This window comes from Dermacentor variabilis, chromosome 10 (assembly GCF_050947875.1).
Source record: "Dermacentor variabilis isolate Ectoservices chromosome 10, ASM5094787v1, whole genome shotgun sequence".
NCBI classification, from domain to species: Eukaryota; Metazoa; Arthropoda; class Arachnida; order Ixodida; family Ixodidae; genus Dermacentor; species Dermacentor variabilis.
The window spans coordinates 5508966-5534962 of NC_134577.1; the positions used below are offsets into that span (position 1 = coordinate 5508966).

General features: G+C 45.8%; 1 protein-coding gene across 3 annotated transcripts in view; it reads right to left on the reverse strand.

The window, feature by feature from the left end:
- Window positions 1-25997, reverse strand: part of LOC142559762 (glycogen debranching enzyme) — a 152236-nt gene that overhangs the window by 80801 nt on the left and 45438 nt on the right. For all 3 annotated transcript variants that reach the window (XM_075671390.1, XM_075671391.1, XM_075671392.1), the window contains 8 exons: window positions 19770-19878; window positions 18162-18322; window positions 17336-17520; window positions 11127-12386; window positions 9417-9691; window positions 5801-5934; window positions 4686-4819; window positions 3847-4028 (listed from right to left, as the gene is read on the reverse strand). In XM_075671390.1, coding sequence (XP_075527505.1) covers window positions 3847-4028; window positions 4686-4819; window positions 5801-5934; window positions 9417-9691; window positions 11127-12386; window positions 17336-17520; window positions 18162-18322; window positions 19770-19878 — 2440 coding nt within the window. The remainder of the gene's footprint in view (window positions 1-3846; window positions 4029-4685; window positions 4820-5800; window positions 5935-9416; window positions 9692-11126; window positions 12387-17335; window positions 17521-18161; window positions 18323-19769; window positions 19879-25997) is intronic.

The following is a 25997-nucleotide window of genomic DNA, read 5'->3' on the forward strand; positions in this document are numbered from 1 at the left end:
TGCACCCAAGGACAATGTCGGCTCGCATGTTATGGACAGCGTGCGGACATTTCTTCGGCGCGACCACTGTTTAATGTTCTACCTTGTTTGCGAAGCACAGTTTGATGTTAGACCGTGTCACATGTCTCGCCGGAATATGTAGTGATTTAAGGTTGGGGGGATGTGGGGATGCGTGACTCTCACGCCTCCCCTGAGATCTAGTTTTCCCGCATGGCTCGTCTCCTGCAGGGCGGCTTCGCCCGCCGCATGGCCTGGCGCCCGCGGCGGTTGGAGTGGTACAAGCGCGGTGCGAGAGATGGCGCGAGCGTCGCGCCGCTGCGGGGTTACTCGGGCGTCGGGAGACAAGGCGCTCGGGCTGTTGGGTTCGAGACAGGAAGCGGGACGGTCGTGCCGCACGTGCAGCGATCCTCTTGCCCGGCGGGTCGGCGCACGGCGGGGACGTCTCCGGCGTGCGCGCCGACCCATGCTTCTGCGAGACCACCTCGCGTGGCCGCCCTCGAACGCGCCACGATTCGCGTGACCATACACGCGAACGACCAGGCCTTGGGATCCAGCATGGGGCGAACATATTCGCTCGCTTCCGGTCGCGGTGAGTCAGACTTCTAGATTTGTCGCGCGCCCATCGGCATGTTTTGTGGATAGCAACTCGGCTAGCAGGCACTGATCTATGAAAGGTGCAATAAATGCCCTTGTGATTGTTTGCACTAGTGTGTACTGTCGTTCCTTTGTCCCAAGAGCACGGGTGTGAGAGACCCCACAACCGTTACACAAAAGTTTCGTGACCAGGCAGCCGTGCTCCCTCAGGGGTTGCAGAATCAGGCATCTTTTCCTTCTTTAGATCCCTATCTGACCAGATGAAAAGCAGTAAAGGACCCTGCTGCTACGATGGCGCATCGCTCTTTCATTGATATGCCGCAGTTCTGCAGCAAAGCAGGGCTGGTCTGATAGTCATCATCGAAGTGTTCGGAGCATGGAAAGTCACACTTTGATGGTACCCATGTTGGTTACGATGGGCGCGCAGCACCAAGCTACAGCTCTGTCGGAAAAGTATGACACGGCTTATCTCGCCCTACGATACTTTTCTCACACTCTCGCATGCAGCAGCGTAGAGGCATTCTCCTGCATTGTGCCGGGTGCTTCAGTGATCACATTACAAAGCAGCACACAACACAAACGGTGACTTTGAAGACTTGGGCACAAGCTACACTTGCGGAAACAAGTAGGCGGCCACGAGCAAATGCGCAGATGAGACATCGTTCAATGCCGTCCTTGTGGGTGGACAGACGTGGGCAATAACTGGCATGCCAGTATCTGGCACAGACAATGTTACAGACACGTCACTTCCTCTAGTTCATGATGCAGCCGCTAGACGCGGTATTTTGCGAAAAATGCATTAAATTATTTATTTTCCGCTGGTTTCTGCTTCAAAACACGGTTGTGTCAACCACTTTCAGCACCCAAGCTTTCATTTGGGCTAAAATTCTGGGTGGCAAAAGATTTGTTCGGCATTCCTTTAAATAAAATCCACCATTTTCAAAAATGTGCAATTCTTCTGAAACTATATTTTATTTGAGCAAAGCACAAGATAATCTTACACCAATGTGCGTGCCATGCATCCAGCTAGATTATTCTGTCACTTTGGTGACGAACGTAAAAGCAAAACATATTGATCCATTTTGCAGGATGATTTGTCTTGATTCACATTTACCCTCACATCAGCAGGCATCATTTCTTCTTGCACACTTCTCTGGCTGCTTGTTATTGCGTTTTCTGGATACCCAACAGTGAGTGAAAAAATGTGCCCATTCCGGAATCTCTGGTTCCCATTCCTTTCTCATTCCATTTGCCCAACAGATGTCATCATTCCATTCCCATTCCATTCTGGGTGTCTAAAATGTGGATTGATTCCGGAACTCAGAAGTTGCCGCTCTGCAACTCTGGTCTCAATATGAACTGAAAAAGTCAACAAATACAGCAGAGCTGGCTTATAATTTATACGTATCAATGCTGCATTAGCAATAAAAATTACCAGGCTAGCCTCATTAATTTTTAATAGAATGCATTTCCCTGTACATATATCGCAGTATAATGCCATTTCTACCATTTCAACTTGCAACAAGTGTTTGCGCATTCTCTGTGCTTCAAGTGAGCAAAAGAAAAAAGAAAAGAGCGTGAAACAAAGACATGCAAGTAGGATGATACCCTATGAGACATGTATGACTGAACAAAACTTAGTGAAGACGTCCAGAGGTTTCTATACCTCTAATATGCAAAATGTCTCCTGCTGAACTGTGCATTGGGTCATGTGAAAGCTGATTAAATTACAACCACGAGATCTGCTCTTATGATTGTGCAGGGTTGTAAGGAAGTTCCCCCAATGGCAATTTATTAGCCAGCAATTGCCAATCTCTTTGCCTTACCCTCTCGTTTTCCTTCTCCTCCTTCTAGCCAGCAGCTAACCACGCACATTACAAGGCACCTCTAAAGTGGCACCATCAACAACTATTCTAAACAATGTGCAATCGAACATTATCCAATGCTCCTTTTGATCCGACAGCCTCCTTGAAGGAACTCTGTGCCCACAGTAGTACAAAGAAACATAACTGCACCAAAATGGCACAAACAAGACCGTGCAGTGGCAGAACATTAAAGCCTCCATCAAAGGGAAATGTAACAAAAGAGAATAAACAGCTAATGGAGGACTGATGGCATTGGCTATATCAATGGCCATGGCCATTCCGTTCACCTTTATCATGATGATGATGATAGCACACTAGGTTTTGGCTTCAGTTTTACTAGTGAGACAGCTCTTGCGCTGTCTTTTTTTTTTTAATGGTAGTGGGGTACTTAATATGATCTTAGAGCAAACTAGCTTTTCTAAATTTAGAGCAAACTATCTCTAGAAAACCGAGTGAGGGAGGCACGAGAAAAAAATTCCCTGTAGTCCCACATAGTGGCAGCACATGCCAGGGAAAAAAAAAAATGAGGAAATTGGCGCGCTTTTTAAACGAACAGATGGTGCCGTAAATATACAGCATCTACCATTTTCAACATGTTCGCGGTGCCGTATATTTACGTTACTGACCCTGAAAGGGTTAAGTAACCTCAATCAGTGTCATGCTAAAATTAAACCTGAGAAAGATATGGACAGCGTTGATACATCACATCTGCAATAGATTACAAATGCAACTCTGCACAAAAAAGGTAGTTTCAAGAGATTCTACCAGCTGCCGAAAAGGCAGTCAATGTTGTGAGGACGCTCGACACTCTCTGGCCCCCTGATGTTTTCACTGCATGGCTCTTGCACCTTCTTAAACACGGCTTGCTTGCATTGCATGTGCACTGCCAGTAATTGGTAGTTGCAGAGCTACACGAGAGATGGCACTAAGGTTCCAATGCTCGCGTATCTCGACACCATGGATACGTCTCTTTGGTTAGGGGTCGGCAACGCACGTTTACGCCTCGTGCATTGGTCGGCATGCTTCACAGGATAGTCCCACAAAAGGTGTCAAGAGCGAGGTGCTGGGATGGACGAACACGATTGTTCAAACGCATCACCATTCGCTTGACTGTATGAGCGAACAATTAGGCATTGGTGTCCGATACGGGGCGAACATATTGGCTTACTACCTTGTCACGGTGTGTTGGACTTCCTCGATTTGTCAGTGCCGATCAGCATGTTCTATATGTACAGTAATTTGGCTAGCTGGTTTATTGTATAAAAGGCACAATAAATGCCCTTTGGATTGTTTCTACTACTTTGTGTTTCTTTGTCCCAAAAGCAAGTTTGAGACCCCACAATGTCTACTCCAAAGCTAACACCTGCACCAATGTACTGCCCCCTACCTGCGGAAATGGTGGTGCAAGTCTCCTGGCGAGCATTGGTCTTTTCATCAATCCGGTATGGCTGTTGAGGTGGTGTCAGCTGACGCGACAGTGGTGGCAGGTGGGCTCCCGGAACATAGCCACCCAGAGCCACTGAACCCAGGGCCAGTTCTCGCACCAGTGTTGAACCATTCTTTACAAAACTGCAATAAATTCATGCTAAAATTTTGTACTGCACCATGTCTCTTTATCTTTAGTACTGATGATAATCATCAGAATACACTTTTGAGAGTACTTTTGAGAGTGCAAATAGCACAGGTTTGGTTAAGCCCTGATATGGTTCATAAAGACAAGTGACAGCCCAACTTTAAAATCCTCAAAGCAGCTCCGTGTGGTGTTAACCACAGTGGTAGTGACTCACAATTGCTAGTGAGCAGCTGATAGTTAAAAAGTTACAACAGACAGGCGCCATAATTACGAATGTGCCTTCTCTTCTTCACCCTACTGAGTGCGGGTGCATTGACCCATGGTAAGGCTGTACAGTAGAACCTCGTTGATATGTTCCTCTTATGTACGTTTTCCCAGGGCCAATGTTTGCAATCAAGAACACAAAAATTGACCCAATAGAGTAGCGCTCATTTTTTTGCCGGTTCATGCATTCCTGAAACACACGATTTTCCGGCACCAATGTTTAGTATGTCGTCAAACTGCGATTCTATGATACCTTTTCTGGCTTCTAGATCCCATGTAAACAAGAAAATGCACGAGGCGTGCACAATCGAGTACAGTACAGTCGAGACAGTGCACCTCTTATGTCAAGGAACAGAAACGAAAGTGAAGGAAGTGAAATTGCTGCTTACTCTGACATTTTGTTCCATACTTCCTCAAGCACAATGCAGTATGTGCTGGTCACCACAGCATCAAAGTAACAGGGAATCAGATAACGAGGAGCCTTCTTCACTGATGCAAACACTTGGTCCAGCCACTTGGCAAGCTGCATGCAGTGACACAAAATAGTCTCTGAAAGCCCTTGGTAACAAAATTTACGACCGACCACACAACTGATTTCACCTCATGTAGCATGCTTTGCACTGCTAATGCAGCAGCAACAACACTGCGAAGCCGAAGAGTGGCAGAGTCCTGATAAGTGGAAGTTGATGGCGTTTCAAGCCGGAAAAATCTGACATTTAGTACTGACTTACTGTCAACGTATCTTCTAGAGAAGTATGCAGTGAGGGGGACAGAGCAACCATGGGAAAGATAGCAAAGACAAGGAAAAAACTGCCTACTTGTCTTGAAGCTCAGAGCGGTTAACGTGCCCTTTAACATTCGTAAAAATCCCCCAGACACAACACCAGAAGTTTGCCCTGAGCACACATATTGCGGGATACATGCGCACATTAATAACAATGATTCACATCATAGAAACAGCAGCAAACTTGGAACAGCACAAACTCACAAGCAATGCACTGTTTTTTGGTCACAATAATTTTTTTCAGCGACATAGTTTTCACCAATTTCACTTGCTTCAGCAACTTCTCTGAATAAACTTGTTTAAACTTGTTTCAAGCATGTAACCCTCTTGTGTCTTTTCTCTATCAGACTTCTGACGATATGTAGTTAGAGACCAATTTAAACACAACATTTTTTTGCGAACAAAAATCTTATTGTAAACTTGATGGAACATCCATCAGATCTTAGAACAAGCCCGAATCCGTAAACATTACAAGAAATTCTGGAGAGTCGGCAGGTATGTACAAATCACATTCGTGTGTGCTTGCAAAAGCCAGTAATAACATATAATACAAAGGACAAATAGCAACAACACAGTCAGTGAAACTCTCATTTCTTAAAATTACAAGATACAAAGCAAAATTATTTTTCTATCACCACAGAGTAGCCATCTACATCAACATTAATAGACAGGGTACCACGTCCAACAGACTATATATACAGCACAAATAATAGTCCTTGCCTTCCCAGTGGTACGCTCCTGAGCAAGGCGATTGCTGATGTACTCCATGAGCCAGTCACCAACACGCAAGTTGTCGCACACAGGGTGACCAAGATCGTTCCTTATGCGAATCTCAGACAGCACAGACATGATGCCTGCAAAAGAGCTAGATCTAAGCAGTCATAACAACAAAGCAAGAAATAATGGCTGAAAGATGCTTCAAGCAAAAATTTGGCATGGATATAATGCCACAAAGGCATCATTAAATGATCTCCATCTAATGGCTTGCACTGGTAAATTTTCCAATGTGGTGTATTCTAAGCTGAAGCTATTCCGCCTTCACATTTTTAAGCACTTAAAAAATTGAAGAACTTTTGCCATACTTTTGCCATCTGTCATCTATGTCAGAACCTAACCCTTTCTCACACTCAAGTATATTGTACAGCCTAGCAGCTTCCCTGAGAGACACAATGCACAAAATATTTTTAAGCATTGGTCACATTTAAATAAAACAAACGGCCATTCTTACACTAATAATTAAATGTTTCTCAGCCAAATTATGGGTAAAAATTTTGAGAAGTTATGACAGGTACAAGCGCAACATTACTATATTTACTTGTAAAAGCTATCTTTTAGAAAATAGATGATGGCTAGCATTTTTATGCCTTAAATTGCACAAAAAGTATACATAAATTGCACACCCTTCATCGCACATAGTGATGCTAGCAAGGTAAAAGCTGTCAAATTGCAGGTTGACAAAGTGAAAGCGCCAATGTGGCGAGAGCCGTGTGTTGTGAGAAGGGACGGGTCATGACTATCATGTACCAGTGATCCTTTTGTAAACCTTCCATTCAGCTGGCATTGTGAAGGAGGCGATAAGGGGATAACAATGGTGGAGCCTTTCTTCCGGTGTGTTGATGCGACCTGTAACTTTCAATGTACTGCATGGAGTGGGTGAGCGTGCGGTGAGGACGGCACAGCACTCGAGGGGAGGATAGCAAAAGTGAGCAAGGAAAAACAATTCCGCACTCCTCCCTTGTCTTTTCTGGTGTCTTTTCTGGGGGATAACAATGGTGGAGCCTTTCTTCCGGTGTGTTGATGCGACCTGTAACTTTCAATGTACTGCACGGAGTGGGTGAGCGTGCGGTGAGGACGGCACAGCACTCGAGGGGAGGATAGCAAAAGTGAGCAAGGAAAAACAATTCCGCACTCCTCCCTTGTCTTTTCTGGTCCATTTGTTGCACGTTGTGATGCTACAGTCTTAAAACAGTTGCACTCTTTGGAATGTATATCTGTTCCACAACAATAATCATCTGCCTTGCTTGTGTTTCCTTTCTTGAAAACTCGGCGCTCGCTACTTTTCTGTTGAGAATGCTGTGTCACACTGATAACGTGCAAGCCGTTCGTGACTGGGAAGTACCGGGCTCGCAGCGTTAAAGAAAGGAAATGTGGGCAAGGCAGGTGACGATTATTGTTGTGGGACAAGATAAGCCCCAAAGGGTGTAATTATTTTAAAGAGTGTAGCAGGGTAAAAGCTGTCGAATATCAGGTTGAAAGAGAATGAGAAACCACAAACGTGACGAGATCCACCTGTGTGTTCTGAGAAGGAACGGGGCTTGACTGTCATGCACCAGTGATCCCTTTGTGAACCTTCCATTCAGTTGGCATTGTGAAGGGGGCAATAAGAGGTGGTGCTAAATCCCTTCTTGCGGCGTGTTGATGCAATGTGTAGCTTTCACTACACTATATAAAGTAGGTGAGGAGGACAATGCACCCAAGGGGAGAATAGCAAAGGTGAGTGAGGAGCAGCGGTGGCCGCATAGTCGTTTGTCAAATTAAAAATTAAATTATGGAGTTTTACGTGCCAAAAACACTTTCTGATTATGAGGCACGCCACAGTGGAGTACTCCGGAAATTTCGACCACCTGGGGTTCTTTAATGTGCACCTAAATCTAAGTACACGGGTGTTTTGGCATTTCGCATTCATTCATCAAATGCCTATAATTTTGATATTACGGCATCACTTCGAAAAATTCTTGCAGATGAATGTTCATAGTAGACTAGTGCACAACTGCCATTTTATATAAAAATTTTTCAAACTCAGAGTGGTTTGGGAGCCCTTTCAAAATTTTACGTTATTATAAAAGAAGCAGAAATATTAAACAGAGGAGTCCACAGCTCATAAATTTCACCCCATAAATTAAGCAAATGCCATAAATATAGTCCAACCAACTAATATTTTCTCCTTATGTTCAATATGCCCAAGATACACTGCTAGAATGTATTTTGTTGCTGATATATATCTGTGTAATTTTTGCACGTAGTTACTGCTGCCGTGTAACAGTACCAATTTAATTTCCTTTTTGGCTCTAAGAACATTCACATATGCTATTACTTGTATTATCAGTAAGCATTGGTCAATTTGTTGGTCAATTTACCACCTGGTGTATAATAACTTCCACACTGACCCTAGAGCATTGACCAAGATGGCCAGCAATCTTCAGATTTTCCTTCAGATAAATAAGTGAGTAAATAAGGATATCTTATGTAGCGTGTAAGCGATAGTTTTTATAAATTCATCCTTTAGTGGAAAAACACAAATAAGAAAAATAAATGTTCAAGTTTCAGAAATATTGAGCTTCCCTTCCAGTTTCTTGAAATATACCATTATCACGATTTAGGCTATCTTAATGTCTGCATTTATTGCACAGCAATAACTTCCGAGCTTCCGAACCAAATTCTTTGTTGCCTCTCTTGAATCTCAGCTACAATGCACACAATTTTCTTTTTCCCCAGACTACAGCTGCTCAATGGGCCGACTCAAATTTATCTTTTCTCACTACTCTCTACATCCATATCAGCATCTACGTGCATATCAGAGAGCAAGAAAAGCTTATTGTACCTCTTATGTTCTTCACATCCCATTTGCCTAATGCCTTCTCCAGTTTCAGCAACTGACACCTTTTACATTCTTCACTTCATAAATACAGATCCCCATCAAAAATATTTTTAAAAATTGACTGATGGTTGTAATGTCCTACACCTATAGATTAAGGACACCATATTGGACAACTGCATTTATTTTAATCAGATAAGCTTTCTTCTCGTGTACTAAAACCCCAGCTCACAGGTGCTCTCACTGAGATACCACCTTGGTAGCCAGGAACAAAATCTTGACCTCATGGTTGGAATGGCAGACAGTCCCAACTGCAGAACATGTGGTGTCGAAAAAACAACCAAACATTTCATGTGTGACTTCCCCATATATGAAGATGAGAGAAGTTCCCTTCTGACAGTTCTCGAGAACTTAGACGACAGGCCTTTCACAGAGGAGACAATCTTGGGCCTGTGGCCTCGTATGTCTGCTCTGTGCAAAGCCACAAAGGCACTGGTGCATTTCTTGAATGTACCAGCCTGTCTGACTGCCTGTGAGTGACTCAGCGATGAACGTTTGTATGTGTAATTGTGCAAACTGTGAACTTCTCTTCCTTCTCCTCCTTCAATCCCTTTTCCCCCTTGCCTAGTGCAGGGTAGCCTACCGGGCTCAGCCTGGTTAACCTGCCTGCCTTTCTCTTATGACTTCTCTCTCTCTCACTCTAACCTCATGCAAAGTCAAGGCAGCACGTGAGGCACCTACCTTGAAGGCCACAGTAAACGAGGCTGCCAAACCTCGGAAAGTTGTAGGCGGCCCCACCCCTGTCCTCGGCCCGCTCCTCAACGTCGCAGCGGAACAGGACTCGGTTAAGGTCTGACAGTGTGAGGGCCTTCACTATGCTCTGAATGCTCTCTTCATTAGAGCAGACAGCTGCCCCAGCAGCAGCTTCAGGCTGGGCTCCCAGAATATATCCCATGTGGGTCAGGTGCCGGCGAAGGTATTGAACTGCGGCTTTGCTCACTGGATGAGGGGCCACCCTGAGGAGAGCAAGGGAGAAATAATTTATTGAAGGAGAGAACATGGGATGTGAGATCACGAAAGGGCACATCCAGAGTGCATTTGTTTCTGCTTTAGTTTACATATTTGGGAGAGGTGTTCAGACTATGGTAGAGGCGCCAAGAACAATGTTGCCTTCATGGATAATGCTTCCAGCCACCAGCAGGAGCAGATGCAGATATCAAAAGCCTATCAAGATAAAAATTTACACATTCCTTTCTTTTTTTTACGATAGCTTATATGTATCAGCTCTCAATGCAGCCACACCATATGTTCTATTATACTTACCTTAATAAGCAGTTTGAGTACAGCAACAAAAAACCATTGAATGTGCTACAGAACACAGTCAAACATATAAGCGAATCCACATAGCAGATCCAAGGTGTGCATTCATAGAATGCAGTGGGCAAGTTTGCAGGTTGTACACGCATGCTATCTTTAGGACTTGGCATGACTTGCATAACTAGAAAGACAACATGGCAGTGCCCAGAGCACTCACTTCAAATGAAATTCATCATCATTGCGATGCTTCTGTCACAGCTGCAGAATATAAATGGAAAATTGATCTTTGCTTAGGCTCACCTCCTTTTGATGACAAGGCAGCAGGGAACATTTGTCACTGTATGTGAGATAAGTTATCTGTTTTGATGCCGTAAGGCCTACTGCGATACACCAATGTTGTAAAAAGGTGTGCTTTGGTTCCCACTTTCCAGATTGTGCTAAAGCAGTTAAGGTTGGCCATGTAGAATGCTCTTCTAAGAGCTTCTTCGAAGTAGGGAACAGGCCAAAGCCATTTTGTGTGCAACCATAAAAAAAAGCAAGAACACTAACTAAATGTATGATTACACTGAAGCTCTCTTTCACTAGAATACTCAAAGTTGGCTTGTGAAATATATTAGGCAAACAGAGACAATCTCTATATTAAAAAAAATTAAATTATGGGGTTTTACGTGCCAAAACCACTTTCTGATTATGAGGCACGCCGTAGTGGAGGGCTCCGGAAATTTCGACCACCTGCGGTTCTTTAATGTGCACCTAAATCTAAGTACACGGGTGTTTTCGCATTTCGCCCCCATTGAAATGCGGCCGCCATGGCCGGGATTCGATCCCGCGACCTCGTGCTCAGCAACCCAGTACCATAGCCACTGAGCAACCACGGCGGGTACAATCTCTATATTATTATTCACTTGCAAGATGTATTCAAGAGGCTAAAGTAGAAAGGACCACATAGCGCAGCAATAGGGTGGCCTGGATTTTTCTTACCAGCCTAGCATTTCAGAAACAAATGGGCAAGCGATGAGGTAAAGTGGAAGAAGCTTATCATAAACAGCAACATCATGTAAAGCTAAAAATAAGAAAACACTGATAGAAAGTCAAAGAAGAAGAAGAATCATACTTTGGCCATGTCACACCTACCTGAAAGCAATGACAGAACCTGGCGTGAAGTTGGAGAAGTCCAGCTCTTGCAGGTTCTGTTCACTCGCGTCGCTGAGGTCCACCATCTTAGATTCCACAAGTGAGATGTGCTCACGGATCTCAAGTCGGTAATCACTGAGCCCTACAATGTACTCCTTGTTCTTCTCCTCTTTTGTCTTGTTATCCTTGTTCACCTTGACAGTCTTTGCCTCGAAGATGACCTCCTCAATCACTCCAGGGATGCACAGTGGTGGGATACAACCTGTCTCGTTCGGGTTCCCAGGCATCTGGAATGATGTACGGGCCACCAGTACCACCGACTCATGCGTAGAAATACTGTGTCGAGTGATAGCAATTGTGTTGGGGTCAACCTGGTCCACAAAAACTTGCGTGAAATCTTGCAGGCCAAGCTCGTAGTGCAGTCGGTTCAGTGCTCGCTTTGCAGCGATGATCCCTGAATGCAGGTGGACGGATGAAGGCTTCTCAGTTGGGTTCACTGACCAAGCAGGGTACTGACGAAATTCATCAACAACGTGAATATGATGGGACACGAGCTCATCGTAGCCACGGTTTGATCCAGTTGCACAGCATGCCATTGACACAACAGCAGCACTTGGAAGGTAGTCGTACACTGAACGCTTCTCAAAAGGTGATGGGTTGTCATGCGTGATGTCCATGAAAAGTGCATGTGCAATGCATGGCTTGAGGCAGTGAACTGGCGGGGGAATAAAGCTTCCTACAGGTTCACCACCATACCGGTAAACAAGCCGGCCCAGCTCACGAGCATTGTGAGCACTCATGGCTTCACGAATCAGAGAGCTGATTCCAAGTCGATTGACAAAGATGTTGTCAACTTCCTCCTTCGACGTGAAGAGCTCGGCAATCACGTAGAGGTCTGGACGTACCAGGCGTGCAGCATCCAGGACATACTCTGCAAGTGGCAATGGGGTGCTATGGCAGTTGTCAAGGCGTATGCCATGAAATATCTTGGCCGTCTCACAGACATAGTCCTTCATGTACTCCCACAGGAACGGGCAATCATCAGGTGACTTCCCGTATCGAAGCTTGACGCTGTCACCCCAGGCTATGAGCTCACGACGAAGATACACATTCGACCCTGGCTCAGCAAAATTCCGCAGTGGATCATCGTTCATGACCCAACCATTGTGGGCCATAACAAAGGCAGCTCTGTCACTGAAGATTAGCTTCTCTGCCTCCTTCAGGTCCAGGACTGGGATATCGGTGTTGACCACAAAGTACCTGCAATTTACAAAGTGTTGAGCTAATTTTACCTATTCAGTGTTGAACTAACTTCACCTATTCAGTTGCATCTCTATTCACATTTACACGGCTGTATCTGTATGCAAGACTAGTCCGGAAAAGTAAAGGACTAAATGGCAAGAATTTCAATTAAACTGAATGTAATGTAAATATAAGATACATATTTAGATTGGAGGCTCCCATCTAAATAGACGGGAAGGAAGAAACCGTTTTTCTCGGCAAACACTGCACCAAATTTAATGAGGATAGTTGCATTTAAAATAAAAAGTAGGTTAAAATCTAGTGACTGGAGGAAGCAGGTCTTTTTATTCGCTGCAAACATCACTGCAAATTGCAAAATTTCAGAAAAACAAAACTGAAAGATATCTATAGCGGCTCCACAGCCACCGTAGTCCTCCATAAAGAAAGCAACAAAATCCCAATAAAGAAAGGCGTCAGGCAGGAAGAGACGATCTCTCCGATGCTATTCACAGCGTGTTTACAGGAGGTATTCAGAGACCTGGATTGGGAAGAATTGGGGATAAGAGTTAATGGAGAATACCTTAGTAACTTGCAATTCGCTGATGATATTGCCTTGCTTAGTAATTCAGGGGACCAATTGCAATGCATGCTCATTGACCTGGAGAGGCAAAGCAGAAGAGTGGGTCTAAAAACTAATCTGCATAAAACTAAAGTAATGTTTAACAGTCTCAAAAGAGAAGAGCAGTTTACGATAGGTAGCGAAGCACTGGAAGTGGTAAGGGAACGCATCTACTTAGGGCAGGTATTGACCGCGGATCCGGATCATGAGACTGAAATAATAAGAAGAATAAGAATGGGCTGGGGTGCGTTTGGCAGGCATTCTCAGATCATGAACAGCAGGTTGCCATTATCCCTCAAGAGAAAAGTGTATAACCAGCTGTGTCTTACCAGTACTCACGTACGGGGCAGAAACCTGGAGGCTTACGAAAAGGGTTCTACTTAAACTGAGGACGACGCAACGAGCTACGGAAAGAAGAATGATGGGTGTAACATTAAGGGATAAGAAAAGAGCAGATTGGGTGAGGGAACAAATGCGAGTTAATGACATCTTAGTTGAAATCAAGAAAAAGAAAATGGCATGGGCAGGACATGTAATGAGGAGGGAAGATAACCGATGGTCATTAAGGGTTACGGACTGGATTCCAAGGGAAGGGAAGCATAGCAGCAGGGGGCGGCAGAAAGTTAGGTGGGCGAATGAGATTAAGAAGTTTGCAGGGACAACATGGTCACAATTAGTACATGACTGGGCTAGTTGGAGAAGTGTGGGAGAGGCCTTTGCCCTGCAGTGGGCATAACCAGGCTGATGATGACGATGATGTGAAGCTGGAATATGACCTCTGTAGACGAAGTGGCCACTCGTTTGATTTTTACATAGAGACTTTCTACAGGGCTTGTTCTGAAAGCACCGGTCACTAGGCAGATACCTAGGTGGTGCACAGGGTCTAGGATTTTTTGGCGCGCTTGGCATTGCAGAATGATAGATTATAGCACCAAAGTCAAGACGAGAGCAGACAAGGCGCCTGTACATGTTCGGGAGACATTTTTCGACCACTACCCCATGTTGTGCGCGACAAAATTTTTGAAATGTTCATCGTCTTCAGACATTTTGCCTTCAGATATTTAAGTTACATCGACGATTGTAAGCCTCACTTGGCGAACCTTTATGATTAAGGGGCTGTCTCTCTTCACATTCTTTGAACCTCAGGAAAGTTTCTGTATAGTGCGATGCACTGGAAACACATTGAAAATGTGCGCCTAAACAATCGATCACTACCCATGTCTATCACTAACCAAGGTGATAGCCTGACCTCCCAGGCTATCACCTTGGATACTTACTCAGGGTACAGGATGTGTCTGCCAGCCTATTAGTTTATTTACCCTAATCCAGACTTTCGTCTCGTCCGTGTAGGAAGCTATACCGGAGATGTACTTGTCCCAACTCTCCCTTTTAGCACGTCGACGTGTTCTACCCTGAGCCTTTATTTGTTTAAAACTAATCAAGTTTTCGGCAGTTGGAAAATAACGAAGTCGTCCCCAAGCATTGTTTTGGTTTTTTCGCACTTTTTCACATTCTTCATTCCACCATGGGATGCGACACTTATTCGACAATCCGTTAATTTGACGAATGCATTTTGTGGCAGCCTCAATTATAAGCCTGTTATACAAGCCACAGCATCGCCTATATTAAAAGAGTAAATTTCATCCCGCATTATATATGTTAGCTCTTGGAAAACTTCCCAGTTAGCTGGTTCAACCTCCCACCGGGAAGCATGTGACAGGCATGCACCTTGTTTTGTTAAGTTTAACATAACTGGAAAGTGGTCGCTCCCAAAGGGGTTCTTGAGAACGGACCACTCCAGGTACGGCATTAGTGTACTCGACACTAGGCTTAAATCTATGGAAGAGTATGTAGTATGTGCCACGCTGTGCTATGTTGGCTATCTTTTTTTAAGGATACATGCTCCTGAGGAAAAAAGAAAGTTATCAATTAGGCGACCTCTCGTATCGCAACGAGAGTTTCCCCACAAAGTGTTATGTGCGTTTAAATCTCCTACAACTATGTGTGGCGCCGGAAGTTCATGTATGTAGTTTTGAATTTCAGTTTTAGTAAGTTGATAACTAGGAGGGATGTATACCGAGCCGAGCTGATAGTGACTAGCTTGTCAAACAACACCCCTTGGTCAGCAACTGCCTCTAAGGGCATACAAAATTTTAATTCCCGGCAGGCAACACATTTGTCGACAATGATAGCCGCACCACCGGATGACACGACAGTGTCATTGCGGTCTTTACGAAAAATAGCATATTGTCGGAGGGAATTTGTTTTCATATGTTTGAGGTGTGTTTCTTGAACACACAGCACCTTTGGACTACACCTATGTAGGAATTCTTTAATGTCACCTAGATTGTGCAGGAGACCTCTGACATTCCAGTGTATTATTTGTGTATCCATGCTGAATGTGGTTCTTGTGCTGTGTGTTTAAGAAAGAGGAGTTAGCTCACAGAGCCCTTTCCGGGCGCCATGATGCGGCGTTTTTCTTTTTTGGAGCTATCACGAGAATTTCGCCACTCCTTAGGCACTGGCGGTACCGTCTGAGTGGTTGTTGTGTCCATCGCCCCTTGTGAGCGCTGCGTTTGAGGTGAAGGCCTCATCTCAGTAAATGAGACCTTTGAGGCTATCGGCCCAGAGGTCGATAGTCTCTTCTGCTGGGGCAGCGGAGCAGCGCTAGCTTCAGCTGCCGGGAGGGGGGCAGGTGGCATCACTGCCACCTCACTGTGTGTGGGTCGAAGAGGCGCCACACGCCGTTGTGGCACTGCCCCCTGACGTGCCACTTCGGCAAAGCTGTTCTTTGGCAGGTAGGAAACCCGCCTGTGCGCTTCTCTGAATGAAATATTCTTCGTTATTTTTATCGTCACAATTTCGTTTTCTTTTTTCCATGATGGGCACGACCGTGAGTATGCGGCATGCTGGCCATCACAGTTGACACAGTGTGGAGTGCTTTCGCAAGTTTCAGAGGCATGATCTCCGGCACTACATTTAGCACATGTCTGTCGGCCTTCGCAGTTCTGGGAACTGTGGCTGAATCGCCAGCATTTAAAGCATCAAAGAGGGTTTCGGACATAGGGTCCAATACGTAGCTTTACATAGCCTGCCTCGATTGCCTCAGGCAGGATGCTTGAGCCAAAAGTAACTATTAGATGCTTTGTTTTGATCTCCTTATCATCACGCCTTAGCATAATTTGCTTTACATTGATAACATTCTGCTCACTCCAGCTTTCCATCAGTTTAGCTTCTGTCAGCTCCATTAGATCATCAGAGACAACACCACGGCTGGTGTTCATAGTTCGGTGCAGGGATATTGTCACTGGAATTTTTCTGAATATGCTAGGTTAGGAAGCCTTTCATGTTGTTTCGCATCACGGAGTTCCAAAAGGAGATCTCCACTAGCCATCTCCGATGCCTTGTAGCCTGCACCAAATGCTTCAGCGAGACATTTCGACACTAGGAAAGGTGAAATCATTCTTATAGTCTTTTGAGGTTTGTCAGAATGGATGATGCAGAATCAAGGGAAGGTGTGTAATCTGTTACCAAAAAATTTAATGACATTTTTGGCATGCCCTTTTTTCCGAGGGTGATCAGGAACCGGGGGGAAAGAGCTAGCCATTTGTAATATGTAGTTTCGGCAGCGGTGACAGCCACCCACCATGGAGCCCAACAAAGGGACGTGACAGGATTTGTGTTTAAACAAGGCCTGCCAATGCCAGCTGTATGCAGCCACTATAACCAAATGTGACATAACCTAGGTTAGCTACTCACACAAGGTTAACCCTTGCCGCCTGGAAGATCATAAGTATAAAGAAATGGGTAGGGCACAGGAAAGACGGAAAGTGAGAGAAAGACGAAGGTTGGAGGGAGAGAGACACAGGAAAAGGCAACTACCGATTTCCCCCGGATGGGTCAGTCCAGGGGCACCGTCTACATGAAGCCGAGGGGCCATAAAGGTCCAAACACCCAGCATTGGCTCAACCACCAGGATCCCCTTTTAACTGGACACAGCTAAGCCGCGCACGGTTAGATGCGGGAGGGTCCAACCCTTGTGTGCTCAGGTACGTAGTGTCGCAACACACCAAACGCCTGCTGATGCAGACGCCCCAGCGGGTTCCTCCTGAGTAATAGTCTGCCCAATAATAAGCTTGATTCTTGCCATGCAGTTTCAGCAGTATTCCTCATCAAGAGGGCAATACAACAGGGCAAGACAAGAGGGCAATATGCACAGCCTTTTCTAGTGGAGTGTTCCATCAGAGGAGAGATATCATTTGAAATTGGCCACGAAATCGTTCAAGCATATTTTAAACATTCTATTCTGCAACCTTTACTAAACAAAGTAATGGCCAGCCCTGCTTACCTTCCCACGAGAGGATTCTTGATGGTGACTGCAGTCTTCTTGGGTCCATCCTCTTGAACACGGAGGTAGCGACAACCACGTAAGATGTTCTCCACTGCTGCCTGAAGATGGCTGTGCAGCAAATTCCACTCGATGCCATTTAAGTGCTCCAGGTAACGTCTGAAGTCGCTACAACACCTGTCAATCTGAGAGAAGCACTTTCATTTGCAAATGAGAGCACGGCGCTTCTACATGACAGAGTGGGCAAGCGGTGTAAAAAAAACTGCTACGGAAGAAGCAGGTATACACCTGTAGCGTTGCACCAGCCATTCAACACTTCACCCTTTCCTTACTGAACAGCTTTTTTTAACAAACAATAAAGAATGACATATCTGATTGTGTATGGAGGTTTGTACAAATTAAATATAGAACAACTTATTTCAAGAAAGTCCCACTTCTTTAGGACTATGTGGTCATGAAATGCAGCAATTATGTCTTGGCCATTAGTGCATTTAAACGGGTATATAAGGTGTTACTGTATATTGGCAAGTAAATTTCACAGAGTGCAAGATGTGAAAGAGGGCTCAATATTTCTAGAGTTTGGGCACACAGCCTTGTATTCAGACTTCTAGTTTCTACTGGTATCCGCAAACAACACAATGTTGCGTGATTTTTCTGGCAGCAGGCCCAAACAGTTTGGAAATAAAACTTTTTTTGCAGAACAAACACGCCATAAACTTTTGGCACCGACTGTACATACACAACACCGTATTATTTTCACCGCAAGGATGTCTTGGTGCATATGCAGACAGATGAACTGCAGCCAAATCAATCATACAGTACCTACCAGATCAGGAGCATCGGGGCTACTAGGTTCCCAGTTGCGGTTGAAGATCTGCAGGGCCTTATTCATGTCAACAGTGGAGCCATTTCGCCGGTACTCTGGATCCCGCAGCACTTTCAGGTTGCCACCATCAGGCATGGGACCAGTGTTTGGCTGCCCTTTGTCTGGAAACGGCGACATTTTTCCAAATGCAAGACAGCAGATTATGTATCTTGTAAAGAATGTGAGGTTACTATATTTTGCACAGTTGAAATGAGACCATAAATTTGATGTGATGAGGAACCTTTGGCATGAAAATAAAGAAAATAATATTATGACAAACTCACGTACTTGTAGCTACAAGCATACGCGTGGGGCCACTTGTTCATGCCATGGGCCCTGCATGCACAAGCATGTAGAGCAGAGTGCCCAATTAAGCTAAAATTGTGCTGAACCATCTCGTATTTTTCACACAGTCTCCAGCTTGTATATGCAGTTTCCATGTAAGCTGTGGCAACATGTGCAGTGGCTTGTTGCGCTGCTCATCTGGTGCAACTGGTGGTGCCCAGCTACCACCTCAGCTGCTGCCCTGACAAGGGCTAACACACAAGCATGAGCTCAACGCGCTAGCTAGTGCGCAAGCACAGTGGACACCTCAAACAATTCACAGTCGTGGGGTATGCCAACAATATTATCCCACTTCAGGTGGTAACAAGGAGGCACATAAAACAAACATACTGTTAGGATTTACACCATACTCGTTTTCCCTACAATTCGATATCGCAACTAACATGTGCCAAGTTGACAAATTCTGCAATGCATGCAATTCATGCAATTCAAATGGTACTACTAACATGTGCCAAGTTGACAAATTCTGCAATGCATGCAATTCATGCAATTCAAATGGTACTAAATAGCAAAATAAACCACTTGTATAACTTGTGTGTTCTGCATTCCCTGTAAAACAAAACAGTGTGAGACAGCAATGAAGTCAGTGCTTATATTTCTCATACATTCTAAGTAAAACTTGCACCCTTTGTGATTTACCTTGTCCCAAAACAATAATTATCCATCTTGCATGCTTTTCCTTTCTTCAATGTTTCAGGCCTGGTACTTCCAGGCTATAAATCACATGCACGTTATCAATGTGACACTGCATTCTTGACTGGAAATTAGAAAGCGCAGAGTTTTTAAGAAAGGAAATGAAAGCAAGACAGCTGACGATTATTTTTTGGAGCCAAGATACCTAAAGGCTGTAAACTAATCTATAGAGCGTACATTCCCTCCAGAATGCAAAAAGAACCCAAATTTCATGACGGTCACTCAATGTATTTTAATGAGCAAGCAAACGAGTATACCTGGCCAAAAATGACATGTGATCAGGAGCATTGACAATTAGTCACGTGAAGACATAATTTCTAGAATGTCTAATGACTGCAAGCCAAGCTACACTACAAACTTATTTGGTTACATCAGGCGAATGAAATATTCATGCTCCAACGTCTCACAGAAGAGCCATTCAGTGGCACAAGCCTTGCGAGAATGCTGCACAGCACAGCAATCACATTTCATTTGTGGTCTACTGCTTATTGTTTCGCACATCAGGAAACGGAGAAGTTTAATTCTGCCTACCAATAACCTTCTGCCTGAATGTGTCAACAATGCCATCCACATTGATGGTGAAGAACTCCTGCAGCTGCAACATTGGGAGCCAGTTCAGTTCAAATACACGTCTCAGCGCCTGAAACGAACAAGAGGCATGTATTATTGCATTCTTCAGAACGGTTCCTTCTAGCACTGCTAGGGCACCACCAGGAAATAATAGTGACATCCCAAATGAAACCACTTCAAAAACTGTTTATCTAGAGTTTGTAAAGTGCATTCTTGATTACTATTTTAAGGGCTATGAAAAAAGTACTTGGCAAAAACCAGAAATCTTTTGCATGCTGAGACCAAACTTTTCTTCAAGAGCAGCAGTTTGGGCTAGAGGCTATTCACGATCATTGAACAATAGCACGTGAAACGAGGGATGAACACAGAGGAGACACACACAGCCCTGAGCACTGTGTATTTCTCCTTTGTGTTTGCCCCTCAGTCTACAGGCTATTAGATTATATTCTTGAAGGTGGAAACACACCCTTTCCGCCTCCCTTAAACAGTCGCACCCCAATTTTCCACACACACACACACACACACACACACACACACACATTGTGCCCGTGTGTGGGGATGCGCGACTCTTGCGCGTCTCCTGCAATCCGGCTTCGCCGCGTGGCCTGCGTGATGCCCGCGGCGGTCGATGTGGTTGGGGCGCAGTGCAAGAGATGGCGCGAGTGTTGCGCTGCTAACGCTGCCTCACAGCAGGGTTACTTGGGGGCGCAGGGGAGAACAGGCTGTCTCCAGGGTTGCCAGATTTGGCTACTTTGCGCCAAATTGGCTACTTTTTGAGGCTGTTGGCGGGGGAAAAAAAGGGCCTTGGCTACTTGGCTACTTTTCTGGCTACTTTTGAAATAGCTGGACTATTGTAAAAATTGGATAGAAACTTGTGTAGCTCATATTATGCATCAACATTAGCAAATATTTAGGCCACCGCACGATGACGACACTCCAAATCTTTTAAGCTGGTCCATCATCATCGTCAGTCTGACTCGGGCACTTTCATTTTATGCAAAGGATTTTGCACTGGTGACGTCGCAGCGTGTTCCATCTTCGCATTGACATTCCGCATCAGGCCTTCCGCACATTGGGCTTCTATTTTCGGAGTTCTGGCAGCCCGCTGGCAGCCAGACGGTAGCCAGCTAGTGCCGGTCCTGATGGGAAGTCAACGTGAGGTGGAATCCTAAGACAACTCGAAGCTGCCCGAAGTTAGCAAAATCTAACACTTGGACAGCTGGCCGCGGGATAAACATAAACATGTTACCAGCATGTCAGCGGCCGGTCTGGCCGGCGCACTCTCGGCGTAGTCAGTCCATTTATGTGTTCCCAGCTTGAAAAGGTACAGCTGTATTCGCGAATACGATCACTTTTGCGAGATTTCACGCGACTGGGCATCTCACTTAACAGAGCGCAACAAAAGGGCTGCGACGCGTCTGATGCCAAGACGGAAAATCGCACGTAAATAATCGCGAAAGCGATAGCTCGAGGATGCCTCGAGCGTTGACATTCTTCGAGAAACGTGTGCCAAGATTAACTCAGGCACCTCAACTGGAGCTGTGATTCTGATTTGTGATAATGTTCTAGTCATACTACATGCTGATCAAAGCGCTCTTAGCTGTAGTCATTTATACACGTTTCATAATATTTTTTTATGTTCCTACATTTACTAAAAGCAGCTTTAAGTGTTGGCTGTGATAAAGTCTTCAGAGTTGCATAATAAATGAAAATGCGACGTTTTTCCATAACGTGGCTACTTTTCTTGGCTACATTTCTGTGTGTGGCCAAAGTTGGCTACTTTTCTGGTTACTTCCCGTGAGTTTTTGGCTACTTTTCAAATTTTGGACCTGGCAACTCTGGCTGTCCCTTTCCCGGCAGATCGGCGAACAGCGTGGACGTCCCGCGCGCGCACCGACCCATGCTTCTGCAAGACCGCCTCGCGTGGCTGCCTTCGAATGCGCCACGGTTCGTGTGACAGTACGCGCGAACGACCAGGCGTTGGGATCCAGCATGGGGCGAACATATTCGCTCGCTATCCGGTTGCGGTGAGTCGGACTTCTAGATTTGTCGCGCGCCCATTGGCATGTTTTGTGGATAGCAACTCGGCTAGCAGGCATTGATCTATGAAAGGTGCAATAAATGCCCTTGTGACTGTTTGCACTACTGTGCTGTCGTTCCTTTGTCCCAAGAGCACGGAGAACCCCACATCTGGCTGCCCAACGTGGGCCTCTTGAGGCATCGGACGATAATTTTAACAGTGTTGCTTCGTTCGAGACCTTTGTTGGAACCGAAGCGTAGGGCTAGCGTGGATTTTGATCGCTAGCTTTGGCGGCGTGCTTTCTTGAGAGAGGCGACGGTGGCTGTAGTGTGTTTGAACATATCAACATACTAAGCCTTTTCGCAAGTGTTTTTTTAATCACATTCGTCGGTACGCGAGCCACGTGGTCTGCATCCTGGGAGAGCGAGACTTAACGCCTGCGTAGCATTGGCAAGCCTGAAGCGAGTGAGTACGGAAGCCTCGTGGGTGGTCCGAATTTCTCATGTAAATAGCTTCTCCTATCTCTTTGACTGATGAAGTCGCGGCTCTGGGAGCCGGGTGGCCACGTGCCACGGGTGCAACTACGGGTTGACTGGTATTGCGGCCTGGCACCGGGCGCTCCAACACCGTCTGGGACGGTGGGTGCCGTCAACTCGGATGCTGTGTGCACCGAGCGGAGTAGGACCACCTAACAGAGCTGACGTCTCCTCGCGGCTGCCTGTTTTGCGCTCATTTTGGGTGTTTTGTATGCCGGTTGTTGTCAGGGTAGCGACGCTTTAGGCCTAAGGCTTTAAGGAGCTGCCTGTCGCACGTGGAGGGACACAACCTGGTGGACCGTGGCGTTGAGGTGTTGCAATTTGCTTCCCTCATTCTATTTAGCCTCGCACGAATTGAAATCACTCGTTCGACTCAAGGAAGCGAGCTTCGTTCACATGAACTTAGCATCTGAGTAGCTGCCCGATATTTTGCTAGCCGAGTTGAACATCGTACCACGTGGGCGATGCGGATGCAGAATTCCTCTCCCTTGCACTACTTTAGTGTTTGCCGAGGGTGTTGAGTGTACGCAGCATGATTGGAGTCACCCCTGGCTTGCTGTCACCTGCACATCGTCTGTGCTGCTGCCCCGGACCACAATCGAGCCACCCCGGGCGATGGTACGTGATGCTGTGGCCAGTTCGGCGCATCGACTTCGGCGGCCTCTTGTATCCAGCTCACAACCCTCGGCGGTGGACAGAAGAGCCGGCGGTCACCGACAGCTATGGCGCCTCTTGCCAGCAAGGCACGTCGGCACAATCGCTCGTTCCGACTACTGCATCGTCGTTTCCGAAGTCCTGGCCTGGAATCGTGCCGTCGAGTCTGCAAAGCTGCTGCTGTGACCGGCGGATGCCAGCGGTGTACCTAAGGACAGATGGCTCGCATGTTATGGACAGTGTGTGGACATTTCCTCGGCGCAGCCTATGTTGCATGTACTACCTTGTTCGCGAAGCTCGCGTTGATGGTAGACGGTGTGACATGTCTCGCCGGAATATGTGGTGATTTAAGGTTGGGGGGATGTGGGGATGCGCGACTCTTGTGCGTCTTCTGTAATCCGGCTTCGCCGCGTGGCCTACGTGATGCCCGCGGCGGTCGATGTGGTTGGGGCGCAGTGCAAGAGATGGCGCGAGTGTTGCGCTGCTAACACCGCCTCATGGCAGGGTTACTTGGGGGCGCAGGGGAGAACAGGCTCTCTCTTTCCCGGCAGATCGGCGAACAGCGTGGACGTCCCGCGCGCGCGCCGACCCATGCTTCTGCGAGACCGCCTCGCGTGGCTGCCTTCGAATGCGCCGCGGTTCGCGTGACAGCATGCGCGAACGACCAGGCGTTGGGATCCAGCATGGGGCGAACATGTTCGCTCGCTATCCGGTAGCCGTGAGTCGGACTTCTAGATTTGTCGCGCGCCCATCAGCATGTTTTGTGGATAGCAACTCGGCTAGCAGGCATTGATCTATGAAAGGTGCAATAAATGCCCTTGTGACTGTTTGCACTGCTGTGTTGTCGTTCCTTTGCCCCAAGAGCACGGAGAACCCCACACGTGTTATGTCAGTCATGGCAACCTCCAGCAGATGCAGATGCACATAGTCAAGTCAAAATGGAGAACTTGAAAGCACGTGCAGCTATTAAATCCTTGTGCTGAAAAGGGCTGACCACAGCTAGAATACATCAAGACGTGGTAAAGACATTGAGAGAATGCGCAGCAAAAAAAGGGTGCTGCTCTATTCAAGCAAGGAAGAAAGAGCACTGAAGACAATTCATCTTGTTGCAACGAATGTGGGTGCACCAGAAAAATGCAGCATCCATGTTCAAGATTGTTAGATGGCAAATTGCTGGCTCAACATCTGGACAATTTTCCAGCTGAAAGGAATATCGCAAACCAAAGTTCGATACATGCTGGCCACCAAAAACTATATGCACAAACAATGCGTCTCCAAGGCAGGTGCCAAGCAAGAAGGCATTTGATGGATAACGTCCAGAGACAACCTACAACTTATCAGGTCAGATCCTACAAAGTTTCTCGTACAATATGAAAACAGTGATGAAGTGTGGGTGCACTGCTTCTAACCAGCGGATAAGTAACAGTCAAGTCAGTGAGAGTTAACATGTTCTTCAAAATAACCACTTCCTTCAGGTTGACACCAATAATGCTGGAACAAGTTTCACAAATGCAACAAGTTCTGCAAACTAAGCAACTACAGCTCTGCCATAATTATGTGGCAGTTGTAGTAGTATTACTAGTAGTAGTAACAGCAGCAGTAGCAACAGCAGTAGTAGGAGTAGTAGTAGTAGCAATTAGCAGTAGCTGCCAACAATAAATCTACTACCAGATATAGTGATGACTAAACCACAATTCTTTGGTTTGTTAAACTTGCCATGTTTAAGGTATGAGGTCAACTTGAAAACTAGTGTATTTTTTTTTTTTTCAAAATGCCAATTTTTTTATTTTGTGTAGTTAGATGTACAATTTATAGATCATATTGCCACAGAGAGCTCTCCACATGCCAGTTACGAGCACTGTCGTGAGGTACCCATCCAAGCGCCTCATCACTAAAGGCCCTAGGCATTACTCATCGCATCGCCGTTAGAAGAGCGCCAGCAACAGCTCGTGATCGGCGAGACAGCGCATGTCTCAAGCGCACACGGCAGCACCGGAGTCTCCCGTCCAATGAGAAGTCATGGCGCGGCTCCAGGCGTTCGGGGGCGCGTGAAAGTGTGTTCAGTGTGGAGATGCGGTCGACTGTTGAATAGGCTCCCGTTAACTCTTCTAGTAAATTGTGTGAATGCTTTAGTATTGAGTTTCTGCGCACAAGTTCGCACACAATAAACCAGTTTGTTTAGTACGCTTCAGTGAAGAGTGCTACAATATTGAGGAAAAAGTGTGTTCTTACATTGTTTAATTCAAAAGATATTGCAACAAATGTCACCCTACCCAGCACCTGTGAAACCAAACTAAAAGTCCCTGTCCCGTGTGATACATAAACGTGCCCGAATTCTGCAGTTTCTCTCTTGTTATTTCATGTTATAATTATGTCTAAACAAGTAACAATGCCCTCAGGGCATTTTCAGCCTGTTTTTAAAGGGCCCCTCACCAGGTCTGGCCATTTTGAGCTGACAAAAGCGTAGAGCGTACATTATACAATAACAATCATATCTGCAAAATATTACATCACTATGCGCCGCAAAAAGACCTGAAATTTCAAACCAAACGCCATTTTCCCTTCTTCTCACAGCCGCCGCACTCCAAGCCGGAGGATAACGTACACATGCTAGTGTGCCTACGTACACATGTTTGCACTGTGATGTCGCTCGTGGTGACACATGACTTCGATAATTATTCAAGGGAAATTCTGTTACTTGTGTAATATGTTGCTTTAATAGATGAATTAAAGTTTAGAGAAATACTAAAACACATGAACTGCATGAACACATGTCTGCATGTTTTTGCTTTACTTCACACCACAGCAAGAGAGATGTACTTCCGTTTCGTCTGCCTGTTCCCACATCGTGCAGTCGCACTCGCAGACACTGTAACCATGTCATTTTCTATCGTGTTCCAGCGTGGGATCATGTTCTGTGATCCGCTTGTGTCTGCCTCAGTATTCGTGTAGCACTGACTTATACCGCTAGTCAGGTGT